General features: G+C 41.7%; 1 protein-coding gene across 1 annotated transcript; it reads left to right on the top strand.

Annotated features, from left to right (window-relative positions):
- The first annotated feature begins 281 nt into the window (after positions 1 to 281).
- Positions 282 to 5,180, top strand: LOC311270881 (spastin-like). The gene is made up of 16 exons (XM_084376101.1): positions 282 to 627; positions 728 to 811; positions 899 to 982; positions 1,062 to 1,228; positions 1,319 to 1,452; positions 1,971 to 2,064; positions 2,154 to 2,228; positions 2,331 to 2,402; positions 2,496 to 2,571; positions 2,667 to 2,758; positions 2,883 to 2,962; positions 3,050 to 3,092; positions 3,196 to 3,275; positions 3,352 to 3,422; positions 3,526 to 3,566; positions 4,331 to 5,180. Exons 1-16 carry the CDS (start codon positions 510 to 512, stop codon positions 4,454 to 4,456), a joined length of 1,437 nt encoding a protein of 478 aa, XP_084232227.1. The 5' UTR covers positions 282 to 509; the 3' UTR covers positions 4,457 to 5,180.
- Positions 5,181 to 16,668: the final 11,488 nt, after the last annotated feature.

Raw genomic sequence — 16,668 nt, 5'->3', positions numbered from 1 at the left:
TGTATTTTTCATTTTTAATCTGTCTTTTCATGCACAAAGCAAAACGTTTATATATTTTTATCATATATAGTAATTGCATTGTGAAGTTAACGTGAATCTTTACCAATAATGGACGTGCAACTTCTACAAAAAACTACAATTAAGTTACCACTACTCTAAAACATGATAATAGGACTTCCTGGTAGTAATTTTGATATGTAGAAAATATGCTTTTATTGTGAAAGTTGAACTGGAAGTCGTATTGGTTTTGACAGCGGAGCGGAACGCGAGGGCGGGTATTGTTATCCAGCGTACACACGGGAAAGCGGAAGCTAGCGGTGGAGATGTTTGTGTCGTGATGAGACTCCCAAATTTTACTATTACATATGTGGCCGAAATTAGTTTTACAAACCACATATTTGAGATTGACCCGGATACAAATGCGATTTAAAAGCTACACTTGACCGCGTGCGCTTCAAGAAGTGGCTAACTGAGTTACAACTGACAACAAGGAGACAGACGTGACAGTCATGTCGGCTAAAATGAACGCAGGCAGGAGCAGAGACAGCGGTGAAGTTATTAAAAACTACCACAAGCAGGCGTTTGAGTACATATCGAAGGCATTAAGGATCGATGAAGATGATACAGGTTTGTTTGTTGTGTTTAGGAGTTGCTAGCTAATGTGTTGTAGCATGTGACTGACAGCTTTAACAACAAACACCCTCTGCTGTCCTCTGTGTGATGTCAGGAGACAAGGAGCAGGCTGTCCAGTGGTACAAGAAAGGGATTGCTGAGCTTGAAAGGGGAATAGCTGTAGAGCTCACGGGACAAGGTAACATGCAATCAAACGTCCAGATGTAGCCTACAGGGTGTGCACTGTTCACATGATTGAGCCATATACTCCATGTTGTGTGTGCAGGAGATCAATATGACCGAGCCAAGAGACTTCAGGACAAAATGATCAGCAATCTCACCATGGCAAGAGACAGGCTTTCTCTTTTAGGTAAGCGGCATCTAGTCTGCTAGTTTTAACAGACAGTATTGTGTCACCTAAGCTGATCAATACTGCTTTTGTTTTACAGAGGCAACACTGGCGTCTAAGAGGCGCAGTGATCCCCAGAGCAGCTCGAATCATGCGCTTCCACAACCAAAGCCTGTGCCTAAAAGTCAGCCTGCAGCGCGAGCGGTGTCCACCAACATCAGGCCCTCCACTGCTGTCAGACCCCCGTCGAGACCAGCTGATGCAAAGGTGATTTCTTGATTAGATTTAGTTGTCCCGTTGATCTTTTACTCCTGATGAAGTGTGTAATGCCTTCTGGATATTGTCTCTCCTGTGAAGGTGGCCTCACGGGCGGGGAAAGCTCAAAATGGGAGACCTGCAGCTGCAAAACAGCCCCCAAAGAGGGACATGAAAAACTTCAAGAATGTGGACAGCAAACTGGCCAACTTGATTATGAATGAAATTGTTGAAAGGTATTTAAAAGTAACTACAACCTGTACAAAACACTGCTGCTAGAATACTAACTGAATCTAGAAAATGTGATCAGAATACCCCCGTCCTTATTTCACTACACTGGCTCCCTGTACATGCTGTATCTGACCACAAGATATTACTGTTTACTTATAAAACATTACACAGACTTGCACCATCCTACTTATCACCTCTAGTTACTCCTCACATGCTTTCTCTTAGCAAGCCCCTCTTCTTTCAAATCATCTTCCAACCCAAATTTGAGAGGCTAGCTCAGTCGACTCTTTCAAAAGTAAACTTAAAACACATCCTTTCGCGTCAGTCTTCAACTTCACCTTGTCTGCCCTCAACACTAAACTTCAGCTGTCCAACTTTTACTCAGTCTGTGTAGGGTTACATATACTGTATGTTGTGTATGTGTTTCTTCTGGACGTTTTTATGTATTTGCTAATGCTGCTCGTTACTGGTTTTATTGTACATATTGTACTGCAGTTAAAGTAGCTGTCTGTGTTCACTGTAGTGGAGCGTCTGTCTCCTTTGAAGACATTGCGGGACAGACACTGGCCAAGCAAGCACTCCAAGAGATCGTCATCCTCCCTGCCTTAAGACCAGAGGTGATCACTTAGGAACATTTTGTCTCTGCTCACTATATTTCTGCTTTTTCGGATGTACATTGAACACTCCCTCATATTTTGTTGTCCAGCTCTTCACTGGCCTCAGAGCTCCGGCACGTGGCTTGCTTTTATTTGGACCGCCAGGAAATGGGAAAACGATGCTGGTAAGTGACGTGTTCTGTCCCCGATTCATTCAGATTTGCATACAGCCCTTGATAGTCTTCAGTGTCATCAGTGTAATCACAGCCTTTACTTCCTCTCACAAGGCCAAAGCAGTCGCAGCAGAGTCAAAGGCCACGTTCTTCAACATCAGCGCTGCGAGTTTGACCTCTAAATATGTAAGAAAAAACCTTTAGTGCTATTAGTTTTCTGGAGGAGCTCCAAACAGTACACTTAACTTATTGTAACCTTTCTTGTCTTCACCATCACAGATGGGAGAGGGCGAGAAGCTTGTACGAGCACTGTTTGCAGTTGCCAGAGAATTACAGCCCTCTGTCATCTTTATCGGTTTGTATTACTCAATTATTTATGGACCAAATGTACCCCAAACACCAAGTTTTATACCTCCAAAATGTCTCATTTTGTTTTTATTTCACATTCAGATGAAGTTGACAGCTTGCTGTGTGAAAGGAGGGAGGGAGAACACGATGCCTCACGAAGATTAAAAACCGAGTTCCTCATCGAGTTTGACGGGGTAAGAGCAGCAGCAGCAGCTGTCACTCTGCGGCCTCTGAAATTCGATCGTGAAGTCAGCTTCAGTGTTTGAGTCACTGTTGTCTCCCTGGTGTTGTTTTCACAGCAGCGCTTCTTTGTTTCAGGTGCAGTCAGGAGGGGATGACAGGGTGCTTGTAATGGGCGCAACCAACCGGCCTCAGGAGCTCGATGAAGCAGTACTGAGGTACACGATACAGCTCCACATGCTGCACAGTGATTTTCTCTTCTTGTACAAGCTCACTAAAACTCTTCTGTTGCATTATTCTTACAGGCGCTTTGCTAAAAGGGTGTATGTGGCGTTGCCGGATGCAGAGGTATTTATCGTGGAATCATTATCACAGTTCATAACTATGATCAGTGAACCCGTTCGCGTTTTCAAGGTTATTCAGTCACACGATGTAACTCTCGTCCCTCCAGACAAGATTCACGCTGCTGAAAAACCTTTTGGAGAAGCAAGGGAATCCACTGAGCAAAAATGAGCTGTCCTCACTTGCTAAGTAAGTATTTCCACGGCTTACTATTTTTCAGCTTTTGTGTGTACTTGCATTAATTCTTGGAAATGCAACTTGATAGATCGACTGCAGGATACTCAGGAAGTGATCTCACGTCGTTAGCCAAAGATGCAGCACTCGGGCCGATCAGAGGTAAGATGACTTTCTCACATTATCCTACAGTTTGTGTATCTTTTAACCGCCACTGTGAGCTAAACTGGCTTCTTTTATCATGTGAAACTTCTCCCTTACACAGAGCTGGGACCAGACCAAGTCCGAAGTATGGCTGCTAGTGAGGTAATGCTGTTGAAGTACTGCTGATACCAAATATGTTTCATTTATTCTTAAAAAGTGTTGAAATAAATTAAATTAAATTCAGTTAATATAAGGCCTTAAGAGTCACTACTCTTAAAGTTTGATTTGGGACATCTTTGATTGCTACAAACATTTTATCTACATAAAAGACAACTCTACACTGGACGGCATATACATACACCAGTCAGCCACACCATTAAAGCCACTAACTGATGAAGTAACGAACACTGATCATGCAGTACAATGCAATGTTCTACTGGGAAACCTTGGGTCCTGGCATTCATGTGGATGTCACTTAACATGCACCACCCACCCAAACACTGTTGTAGACCAAGTATACAACTGATGGCAGGATCCATGGAGTCCTCATCCCCCAATCCACAGAACCCAAACGATCCACTGCCAACATCCCAATGCCGGACACCACAGGACACCGGCAGGAGACTTATTTCCATTCCATGATGGATCAGAGCTGATCTGGTGGCACAAGATTAACTTGCATTATATAAAGCAGGGGGTTTTAATCTTGCGGCTGATCGGTGTATACTACATACTTTTAGACTTACCTACGATGATAAAGTAAATTAAAGATGATTTGTCCAGAAATCAGCCTTGAATTTGGTTAAATTTTGATTAAAATGATGATGATATGTTTTTAGTGTCTGATACCTGTTGGCACCCTCCTTACCTACCATTATGTAACGGTATTTACCTGTATAGTTATGATCTTCTGTCTGTATTCACAGATGCGTAACATCAAGATGAAAGACTTTGAGGAATCCCTGAAGCGCATTAAGCCCAGCGTTAACCCAGCGACTCTTAATATGTATACCAAATGGAACAAAGATTATGGTGACACAACAGCTTTTTGAACTCAGTAGTTCATTTTCACTTGTAAAAGGAAAAAAAGAATGGGGTGAAAGTTAAGCTACAGTTGATTACAATGTTTTAAACTACGGGTACACGATGTCATCAGCACAAATACACTTAAAAACCTGGAAGCAATAATGTACAAGCATTATAACATTTGGAGTTATTATTGCTACATTTCCTGTTTTATGGGAAGGCTTTGCCAGCAAGATTTGTATAATTTACTGTATTATTACTTTACTATAACACTGTCTTCTACTTGAAACTTGATTATTTATTCTTAAAAATGTCCTACAAAATTACAAGTGATCTTTCTTACAAGTGACCTGCCTCAAGGGGGCAGCATGTTTCCTTAAATCCTGACAACATCACTGATTTTGATTGTTTTGCACATGCATTAGTTGACAGTGTTGATGGTATTCATCACCAAGTTCTGTACTTGTACAGATGCAAGAGTGATACTAATTGGGAGAAGATTTGCCAAATTGGGTGCTTTTGTATGATGACGTTTTTCCATTTGTTCTTATAGTTTGTAGATACAGATACTTGTATTGCTTTTGAAAGTTGGAGACCTAATGAACTGTTATGTCGCACAGCTCTTTTTCTTTTTTGTTCACACATTTGTTGACATTTAGTTGAGAAGTACTTCAGTGAGCAGAACTGTAACAGCTTCCCATTCTCCTCATGCACCAAGAAATACATCCATTAAAGTCAATCCAGCTTTGATTTCTTCCTTTTCTTTCACATTGAGTACCAACTGCAGCATCCCTACAAGATAAATGCCCAGCCCCTTTTTTGAAGTTTCACATGGTGTCTGAGTTATAATAAGACAAAATACACAAAGATTCATATATTAGCAATGATAAAGACTCACAAAACGAGAAAAGAGTAAATAAAAGAACAAAATTAGTGCACACTGTGCTTTAAACACATCCTCTCAGCAAACATATTGGCTTTTTCTATAAAATCTAATAAAGCCAAATTTTATACATCTGGGGGGTGTAATAATGCACACATGATGCCAATTCATTAAATCATCTTCAAAGTGCGATACACTTTATTGTTATTGTTAGGGTTGTAAGATTTGAGGTAACCCCAAAAAGAAAAAGAAAGGTTTTATAAGTAGGAGTACAACACATGCATTACAGTTCCAATTTGTAAGAAAGTTGATTTTTGTGTCTCATTCCAAACTGGTTGGATACTGACGCTTTGGGATGGCCGTCACAACCTGCCATCCCAAAGCATCAGTATTTGTTGGGAATGAGACTCGAAAATCATCTTTCTTACAAAGTGGACCTTTTTAAAGGAGCAATATGTAAGAATTTTAGCTGAAAACATGCAAATATGAACTAAAATGATCAACAGGATACTGTTGCAGTTACTCTGGTGATATGCTGGCCACTATTTGATTGGAGTATGCGTTTGATGGATGGCTGATTCTTACATATTGCACCTTTATAACTAACTCCTAACTTACATCTGGGACAGACACTGAGGTTTCAGTAGGCGAAGCTTCTCTGTATGCTTCACATATGTAGGTAGATGGTGCTGCTGTTCTGTTTTTACCTTTTGCACAATCCTCTTCTGTGAATCCAAGTGCATCTGAGCTGATATTTAGCCTGCAGCCACAGATGTGTGGAATGCAGTTAATTGCTATTAATGAAAAATAAAGTTCATGTCCTGCTGTGTTGACACTCAGTTTGAGTGATAGATGGATGGATTAAGGTTGCAGTTTGGGGTTTGTCTAATAGTTACACTTTTCAGAGCCTTTATTTGTTCGTGCACATACATGTCAGCGCTTCAGAGAAACTGTCACGGTGTTGATAAGTGGAGTTTAGATTATGCAGCTCTGTGGCCACGACTTCATATCCAGTTACTGTCTAATCATAAGGCTGGAGACTCAGCTCGGACATAAGTCACCAGCAGTCTGGCATGGCTGATTCCAGCTCAGTAAATGCTTGTGGTCAGCCTTTATTTCAGTGCACTCCAAACCCTTCCACTGAAAAATCTGACTTAAATCCCACCTCTGTCCCTACGGCCCTTCCTATGGTCAGCTGGTGGTGTTGCCTGTGGTTTGTGTGGCCCCGGCAGCTGCATCATCTGCTCCTGCAGATGTTTACAGACTGCAAATGCAAACATTTTCTGCAATTAATTAAGTTGGTCCCCTGAGTTTTATTTCCACTCTGCTTGGAGTTATCATGAGCAGAAGGTTTTTTTTTAAAAAAAGAGCAAAGAGTGAGCAAAACACTCCCAGAGCTGCAGCCACACCTATGACTGCTCTCTTTTCCTCAGGGGAGAGATGTTGGATGGTGGAGTGTGTTTTCAAACTTGTCATGACTGAAGAGCTTCTTTCATGATGCCAGGACAGGAATGGAGCGTGTTAGGGGTGAGGGTTTAGTCATCACCTTTTTTCTCTGTTTACCCTTCACTGAGAGCATCCTGCACAGTACACAAATGGCCTGTATGACGGACCATTTAGCCAAGTTATCTTTGCACTTTTCGACTGTCTGAATATAAAATAAATGCCTTCAGGTGGAAGGATTATCACCTCACATCAACGTTCTTACAAGTAATTACTTTTAAAATAACCTGTAATTACAGTTGCGAGCAGTTATCATGCATACACAATGTGCTTTAAATTTTCAAGCTGTCAGAAGACAGAGCATTATTGAGGCGGTTTAAACCTCGTAGATGATTGACAGCTTCCCTTTTTGGTTGCGTGTCAGAGGCCCGCACCTCCACAGTGGCTCATTGATGCTTCGACCACGACATCCACTCAAGGGAAAACAGAATAGGTGATCATTTGATACCTCCACTGAAATAGCCCACCCTGTAGAGAGTAGAATAATAGTCAACACAGCGAGGACCTCAGACTGACTGAGCAAACAGTCTGTGAGTGTTTCTTCAAGTGGCCCATTATGAAAACAGTATGTGGATGGGAGGGTTTTGTTATATTGAGTGCAAGTGCTGGGATCATTCTTTGAGCTTGTGGAGGTATTCATTATAAAACTGGCATCATTTGTTCTGCCATACAGTAGTTTGTTACAAGCTGAAAGACAGTGCACTGACTGTGTGCTGTTGGAGAGTGGCTGTGACCTCGGATATTTTTAAGAAAAGCCGGATTGTAAATTGTTGAGCTGGTGGAGAGGGATTTCCTTCAATATTTGGGATTTGGACCTTTTTAACACCCTTGGTTTAAAGATGTGTTGAGGCTTACACAGTGGAAAGCCTTCAGGGCTGAGTCTGTCTACTCTTCCAGCACTGGCTGCTACTGTTCCTCTGGCCTGCACACCCAATTCATAACTTCATGTAGCCTGGGAGTGTTATCTTTGTCTCCCAGGGGAGGCCACGGGCCAAGCCTAATCTTGTATCCAATGGCAACGTCTGTCTTTTATTAGCAAATTTATTTATATTTTTTACTTGCTGTTTATTTATGGTGTGTGAATCAGTGGGTGTGTGAGGGGGGAATAAATGGGGTGTTGGTATATAGACATGTACATATATTCATGTGAACATAAGCTTATTTATGTCAGGTCTGCCTTAGGTCGGAGCTATAGCATTAGAAAACTGATCTATCTAGGTTATGTGGAGTTTATACTTTAAAGCTGTTTAAAGGAATTTTTCAACATTTTGGGAAATTTAGAGGAGAACATCGATGCTACTGTACCGCCAGTTTAGCTTGGCTTTACTTATAGAGGTGAAAAAAATGGGGAAAAACTGCTGTCCTGGCTCTGTCCAAAGGTGACAAAATCGGCTTACCACCACCTCTCATGCTTACGAATAAACACGTTAAATCGCATTTGTTTAATCCGTAAAAACCGAGGTGTGAAAACATGTTTTGGTCTAGGACAATTTAGCCTACAAGTTACCAACCAGCAGAGACTTAACCCCCTTTAAAACCACAACAGGTTGTTTTTAGACTTAGGCTTTGGTTTTCCGGGCCTTTGTGCTGAGTTAAAGGAGACATATTATGCTCAGGTTCAGGTTCATCATTTTATTTTGGGTTACTAGAATAGGTTTACATGCTTTAATGCTCAGAAAAACATCAGTTTCCTCTGCAGCACTGTATTCCCCCTCTGTCTGAAATGCTCTGGTTTAGCTCCTGTCTCTTTAAGGCATATGACAATTAAGTAACTTGCTAAGTAATGATTGTTAATTGCCTTCTACTCTCAGTTCAAGACAGACTTTTGACTTTTGACTCCTCAGGAACCCAGAGGAGATGTTTGTTTTGCTGCCTGATTTGTTTTCGTGGAAAGAGTTTACAGCAACCACCTGTATGACTGTTAAGTTTTCACTCTGGGCCGAGTGATAGGTCTGTGGTAAGGTCAGTAATAGCTAGTCTGACAACCTCACTATCTAATTTGGGAAGCCAGCACCTTTTTAGAGGGTGTCGAAGGAAAACGACTGGTGGAAAAGCAACATTTAAAAAAATGTTTCAGCATTTTTATGTATATGATTGACTAGCCACCCGATTCAACTGTGAGGGGATAAGCCACAGGGTATTTGGACAAGTGGTTTTGTGAATTTATCCATGTCTACATGCCTTGAAGTAAACCAACTTAACTGTGTTAATGTATTTTCTCTTTCACTGAAGCCTGCAGCCACAAAGCTGTAAAAGACCAGGGTGGACGGAGTCGAGCGAACTCTCTGTCATGTCCGCACATGACCTGCAAAGCCATTAATCTCAGTAACCTCTGTGAGGTGATCAGGAGAAAAAAAACCCTCATAGAAACTGTGCAGATGTATTGGACTAGATATCAGTCAGTGCAGCTTCTCAACACATCCCTTAAAAGGACTGTTTCTCTCTCACATCCAGATGGCCCTCTGACAAAACATCACAGTTAAGCTGAATAAGACTCCATATTCAATGGAGGAGAATAGTGCGGACAAATATTCTCCCCAGATGATGCTCAGGATACATGTTGGCATTGGACTGAGGTGGACATGTTGAGACGTGGGTTTGACGCAGGGAGGGGCGGGCAGACGATGCTGAGGGGAACGGTGCACTGTCAAGGTGAGCTGAGGCTGCCCCGCGGTGCATTCCTTCAGCTCGTGTGCAGCCAAAACACTTGATGAAAAGTGAAAGTGCAGTGAGGACTGAGCATTTTCACATCGGTAATGCTTTGTCTGTCTGTCATTCTGCTTTTCCCACTCCCCTTGTCCGCCCCTTTTTATCTCTTTGTTGCCCTCCCCTCGGGTCATTCATGTGAGGACAGGAGCGTTTAGCTCCACCTCTGACCCCGGTCAGGTTCAGTATGCAGCAATTAGACAACCAATCCATTCCCATCTCTCTTTACTTGGTTAGTATAAACCTGCCATCAGAGTCCAAGATGAAAAATATATCATATTTAAACAGGTGATTTGATGATGATCATATATCATGTTATGAGTGGGGTAGTAATATGTTCAGTCACTTGGCAAAGGCAGTGACAGTGAACTTCAGCTGCACTTTTCATGAACCCCCACAGGAGAGTGCAAAGACTGCTTAATTACCAGTTGTGACATTGTCTGCTGGTAATGTTTTCACCCTGTGAGTTTGTCTCTGTGTGTGCAATCATGGTAAAATATGGTCTTGGAGACGCCTTTTACAGCGGGAACTACTAAAGAAGCAGTTTTGAGTATTTTGCCAGGTGTTTATATGTCTGTCTATTACAACCGTACAAGATACAGTCATGAAACTTTACGGGTATGTTGTTGAGATCAAAATGAAGGCCAAGTTTGAAGATGGGCGTTATCCGAGCAAAGGGGGCCAGAAGTAGGGGGTTGGCCCCCACACTTTACGCCCCTGGCCCATATTCATTTGATGAAGTCACAAAGCTTTACACGTGTGTAGTTGAGCTAAAAATGAAGGCCAAGTTTAAAGATGAATGTGATCCGACACATCAGCGCTGAGTACGAACTGTCTGTAATAATGTTGTAAGGACTAATGAGTACTCATGCGTTGGAAGGTCAACATGTTGACAGGTGTCGTGGCTGGTGTGATCATCACAAATGGTCTCTGGTTTTCATCTTCATCTAATTACGTCCACTTAAAAGACTGCAAGGCAAGATTGGGTGACTAATACTATCTGAACTGATATTGCGGCAATGGTCAGTTACAGGCTGTGTTCTAATACTCACTCTTGAGAAAACTACTGAGTGCCCACTGTACAGGGAGTAGTGAATGAGTGAACACGGGGTGATTTTGGACACAACGATAAACTACACTTTAAACAAGAGTTTACAGAAATGCCATAGAAGCTCTGTGAGGCTGTGTTGGTACAGTTGTGCCTTAAGCTACATGTCAAAAGAAGCATGCTAATGTAAGATCTTATGGTGATAATACAAACATCTTTAGCAGATTTGTTAATATGCTAGCATTTGCTAGTCAGCACTTAACACAAAGTACAGCTGAGGCTGATGGGAATGTTGTTATTTTTGCAGTTATTGCTCGTAAATCGAAGTATTTGAAAAGGTAAAATTTTGACCCGATGATGACGCTAAACAAATTCATTAATTCATTCAATTTTATCCTATAGGGAACTTCCGTGCAGCGCCCAAAGGATACTAAAAGACAACACCCACCCAAACCCACTACGTCTGTTAACCCTGCTGGTGTTTGGATAAAGGTACAGAAGTATCCACTGCCATACCACCAGACTACAGGGCAGCTTCTTTCCTCAGGCTGTGAGACTCGTGAACTCATCCTCAACACTATTGTGTAGCATAAAGGGACTTCAACTTACATTTTGTTGTATAACCATGTGTTGTAAAATGACAATTGCATGAATATTGAGCCTTTACTATGTACCAAGAAGGTCAACCTCATGCACAAAAAGCAAGTGGATTACCAAAATTAGTAATGACAAAATTACATGCTAGTCTATCCAGTCAAGAGATGTTGATGTTGATGATGATCTTGCTAATGGTTTTATAAGCCTTTTAAAATCAGGATCAAAAAGCATACACAGCTGCAACACTCTTTTGTAAGTAGTGGAATAGGTGTGTGCAGAGATTAAAGCAATTAAATGTAGGGCTTTTGGATATGATTTGCTTTGGCAGGTATTGAGAAACACAAATTCCTGTGTTGGCATTAACTATAGAACGGAAAGGACTGAAGCAGTTTAGAGTCACATTGCAGATCTGAACATGTTGGCATGCACACTGTGAGCCTCCTTCAGCAATTAGAATAAAAGATAAAAATAAAGGGTATTTATGGGTGTGAAATACTACTTGTAATGTAACCTCAGTCCAATAAAACAAATGTGAACCAAACAAGAGAGTAAAAAAAGTCTCCATAGAAGCTCAAAACTTTTTTATATCGTGATTGAAGTCACTTTCAATTTGATCACCGGATGTCATACCTATCTATCGTGTACTGTGTTCTTAAGCATTTGATAACACATTAGTGTCGGTTTGTGCAGGACATCAGAATCTATCAAAGATATCCTGTTGAAATAAGCCTACAGAGAGGTTTAGTTTCATAAGGATGTTTCAAAGCCGACTGTCTTGGCCAGAAGCCCAGGAACAGGCCTGGAGCTCTTTCATCTCTCTGTGTCCTACAGCATCTCACAGGGTCTCACAGCACCACACACACATCACACATTTTGTGGTATTTGGTACATCTTTACTTTGTGGTACTGTGAGGTAACTTTGACTGATTATAAATATTCCCTGAGGCTCAAAATCCTTGACTTTTTCATGCAAACATCTATATTTTTGGCAACATTGGTTTGTGAAATGAAGAATCCTGTGGTTTGTGTGACCAGGAATGGCTGCCATGTGCTCAATGCTTGGCCTTTAAACTGAACTTGTTGTCTAGAAGCACTTGGTCAAGGAGCAGAGCTTGACCTCTGTCACATGACCTGTACAACAGAGGTCTCCTTATCCGCAGCATCAGACCATGAGGTGTCTGCTGGGGGAAGGGGGCGGTGAACGGGGTCACTCTGAGATGTTGTTTTGCAAATCACATCATCTTTCTCAATGTTTCCCTGAAAAACAAAAAAAAACAAAACTTTAAGGCACATAAAACAGAACGGACTGCAAACTCGACTTTACCCGTACATCATACATCAATGAGGATAAATGTATGAGGGGCTGAGTCACAGGAAAAGCTGCCTCTGGATGCTACTTTTAATCTGATTTTGACTTCCTCATGGAACAGGAAGAAAACCCGAGCTTGTAAATGACTGCAGTAATTATTAAATGTTTAGATGGTGATTTTGATATATCATAGAGTAGCACAGCATCAAGGCTTATAAAGTTTAATGGGCACCATCGCAGCATCCTGTGTAAATCACTGTGTAATTAAAGTGTGAATCAACCTCTGCAATGTGCCCAGTCGTGGTACTTCTGATCGCTGGCATCACACTGCAGAGCCATTCAAGCCTGGCAGCCACAGAGCTTGTTAAGAGGTTTATTTAAACATTCTGTAAAAGCGTTAATAAGCCTGAAGGAGAGTGAACTTGTGTCACATTGTGGCTGTTTTCTGAGATAATGAGATAATGAGATTATTTTTTCATGTAGCGATGGCAATTTTAAAAACAGAGACACGCAGATAGAGGAAGGAAGAAGGGAATGCCGCCTGAATTAGGCAATAAACGCTTCAGCCTCTTGGCTTTATTTGCACCCAGGCTCTAGCTATTAGCGTGCTTCTTTAACTGTGTCATGCTGGGTGTGAGGAAGAGATTAACCGTCACCTGATTAACAACTGGGCTGATGGTGTAATCATTTATGGGACATATGCCACTCAATGGAAGAGTGACTTTACTGTATCCTTCCTCACTGTCCGCATTTTTATGTGGTGTTGGTTTACTGATTAACGAGGCAAGTGAATTTTAACTGGGTTTGGAAAACAGACTGCAATGAAAAATAGTCTGACAGATTTTAATTGAGACTGTGGAGATGCGAGCGGCATCTATACAATCTGTTGGCTCGTCTGTTCTATCGGAGACAGACGCTGTTAACATACAATACCATGTGGCTGGTATTTTAAGTAGAAGCCCAGACCGTGCCAGGTGTTCCTCAGCTGGGCGTTGAACGCTAAAGTGAGTCACTACACAAACTGTCTGCTATGTTGTCCAGGTGGTCAGGAGAGCGCTTCCTTTTAAGTGGGACCAGGCTCTGGAAGGTTAAACCTTCTCAAGTTCATTTAATATGTAGTTTGCATAGCAGCTCACAAAATACATGTGCATGTTTGAACACATTTTTTTTGTACATTCTGTATAAACTTCTGTGATTATACCTCACAGTACATAGTTTCATCCATTCCTCACATCTAAAAAATGTTTTCACATCCGATGCACATGATGTGAATTATAGATCACTTTGAATTTTGATTAGACTCAATGTGTCTTCTGGTTGTGATTATTTATGCATTGTCGTCACTGCTTTGTATTTGTATGTAGTGTCTCTGTCACTGCAATAACCTGTTTTCTCTGCAGGGATCAGTGGATCTGTGTGTGATCAGTAAACAGAAATGAAAATGTATTGTTTATTCCATGATGCAACACAATAGCCTGAGACTGGAAGCTGAGAAAACAGAAGTTCACTGCTTCACACATAGTTTACAGTTTGAAAACGACATGTTCTAGTTCAACATGGAGGTTCTCGGCCCGGGCAGTCAGTTCCTGGCATCTCCGTCGGTTGCCTGCTTGTCTTTGGACGTAGCCAGGCTTGGTGTTTCCCTGGTTCCAGTCTTTTTGACATGTTAAGCTGGTGGCAACGGGCTGAAGCTTAACCTCTCATCGAACTGTAGACTTTATGATAGCACGAGTAGGGTGATTCATGTTCCATGAAGTTCAGTAATTGATAACCAGAGGCTTTAAAGAGGCCTTGAAGGGGCCACATACACCCAGCGGTCAACAGGTCAGTTTAAAAGTAATTTTGTTTCTTCTTAATTAGTCTCAAACAGGCATGTGGTATGGGTCATCAGTTGTAGAAAGTTCAGTTATAGTGTCATCCTTAAAAATGACAAGTTTTTGCAGAGGGAGAGGATAATGGTGCGGCCCTTTAACCTCCTGTCACACACGGGTCAGTTCACAGGCCCTGAAGGGGCTTCAGGACAACTGAGAAAATCTATGTTTTTAACGGGGTCACACATTTTTAGGGAGATTTGAAACACTTGATTGATGTGACTTTGATCCTGACTGACAGCTTCAAGCTTGTTTGTGTCTTTCCACCATCGACAGAGGCGCCAAATTGTTACAACACAGCGGGCTGGGGGACAGGTGGGCTTCCCTCGAGATGTCCTTAGAGATCTGTAGCGTGATGCGTTGTCAGTTTGTCAGGCTCCTGCAGCTGTAGTTCCGCAGACGAGCTAGGTCACTAATCTCCTAAATCCCCAGAAGGCCAGAGGAGAGTATCCAGGGTCTAGGGTCAGAGCACAAACCTTTCATCCAGACCGAGGAGGCTGATGCAAAGAGCTAACCGTACTCTATTCCCCACTGTGCCAAGCAGGGCTATATGGCTGCCAGCTGCTTCAGGTAAGCTTAGTCCGATTGTGTTCACCTTCCACTTGGCATCTCAGTTCACATTTTTATGCAGATAATACCCAGGTTTACCTCAGCTATGACTCCAACAAATTCAATGACATGGTTTCACTTATTAAGTGTCTTAAATATTGCGTTGGTTGTCGTCCACTATTGTACACTATACGGCTTAAAGCGATCACCTGGCCAATGCCTGTTACTGTCCCAAATGCCTTAGGCTAGTATTGTGTCTGAACTCTTTAGTTCTCGCTTGGAAAGGATTAATGTTTTCTGCATCTGATTGTCTCCATTCCTAAACAGGATGCAGTGGGGTTTTTTTGCGGCTTTACATTTCCTCATCCACGCTTTGGCAAAATATGCCCTCATGTCGAAAACTGATGTGCAGACCCCTTCGGGAATGGCGCGTATTCAACCCTCAATGAGACCTACTTACATAAGTTACCTGCTTGAACAAACAGACTCTGGAGGAGAAATTGCAAACTGGACCCAGTGCCCAAATAAATGTTTGCATGTGGTTCAGGGCCAAAGATCTTGAGCCACAAAACCAATCCACATCGCTCGTTAGGCTCAACACAGAACCTTTGTTCACTTGCTTCAAAAATGCATACTGAACCATTCATCTATTCTTTTCCTATGGGGTTTATTATGGGGTATTATGCAAAAAGCATTTCAGAAAAGTGCAGCCCCTTTCTCCTGGATATAGCATATATAGTTTAATAGTTGCAGATAAGACCCGTAATACAAAGTATTTATTTCCTGTGCTGAAGTTTAACAGGACAGTTAAAGCAAAGCTCTGTACCACCATGCACTTTTTAAAGTTTTTAAGTCATTAGATTTTAAGTAGTAACCTCTACTGCTGCTGCAGGCTTGCCTTGTCAGTGCAGAAAACTGTTTTGGTGCAGAAGGAAGAGGAAAAACAGTCCGGGCTTTGTACCTGTGGTAAAATCACTGCATTAGCTGTGAGCTTCACTGAGGAATTTACGAAACCTTTGACTTACGAGGAGCATTTCACAAATCTCAGAGATATACCATGAATCTCTGGATCACACTCTCCGGGTCTTACCTCACATATAAAGTCTAATATTGATAACTCATCCAAATTATATGAGTGGACCCAGTAACTCAAAGGGATATAAACCTCCCTGTAGACTTTTATGAGCATCTTCATGTGTGGTATTGATGTATCATGAAAAGTTGTCCTTTTGGTGAAATATTGACAAATGGGCCCGCTTCTATGGACTAATATTACTCCTTAGAGATTCAATCCCTTTGAGAAGGAGGTGTGAACATGCTGTGGGCAGGCAGACGTGGTTTATAGGGTTTTGTTACTGGACCTGTGCCATCCTCACCTGTAAGCCAGCTGGATGTTGCTTTAAATCAGTCGTCTTGCGTGCCTCGGTAGCTGAGTTACAGCGCATGCTTTGTGGTTGCAACCATCAGCAGTTTAAAAACAATGTTTTCTAAAAAGAAGCAAAAAGATCTTATTTTTTATTTGTTTAAAAAACAATGTCTACATCAAGTCATCTGATCTATTAACCCATATAAGTCCACCAGCCATCATAGAGGCAACAGATAAAAAAAGGCCAGATTTTGATGAACCTCTTGGAGCAAACTTTGTCACAGATTCCCTTTTGACAACTGCAAGCCAGAATCTTGTTTCCTTAAATAGCTGTGAACTAAAAGGAAGTTTATTTATAAAATTTACTGCTGTGAGGGACATACTCTCCCAATATCATGCACAGATT

The sequence above is a fragment of the Pagrus pagrus genome, assembly GCF_965226575.1.
Source record: "Pagrus pagrus genome assembly, chromosome: 15".
NCBI classification, from domain to species: Eukaryota; Metazoa; Chordata; class Actinopteri; order Spariformes; family Sparidae; genus Pagrus; species Pagrus pagrus.
The sequence above is the reverse complement of the archived record's forward strand: the minus strand, read 5'-3'. Positions and strand labels throughout refer to the sequence as shown.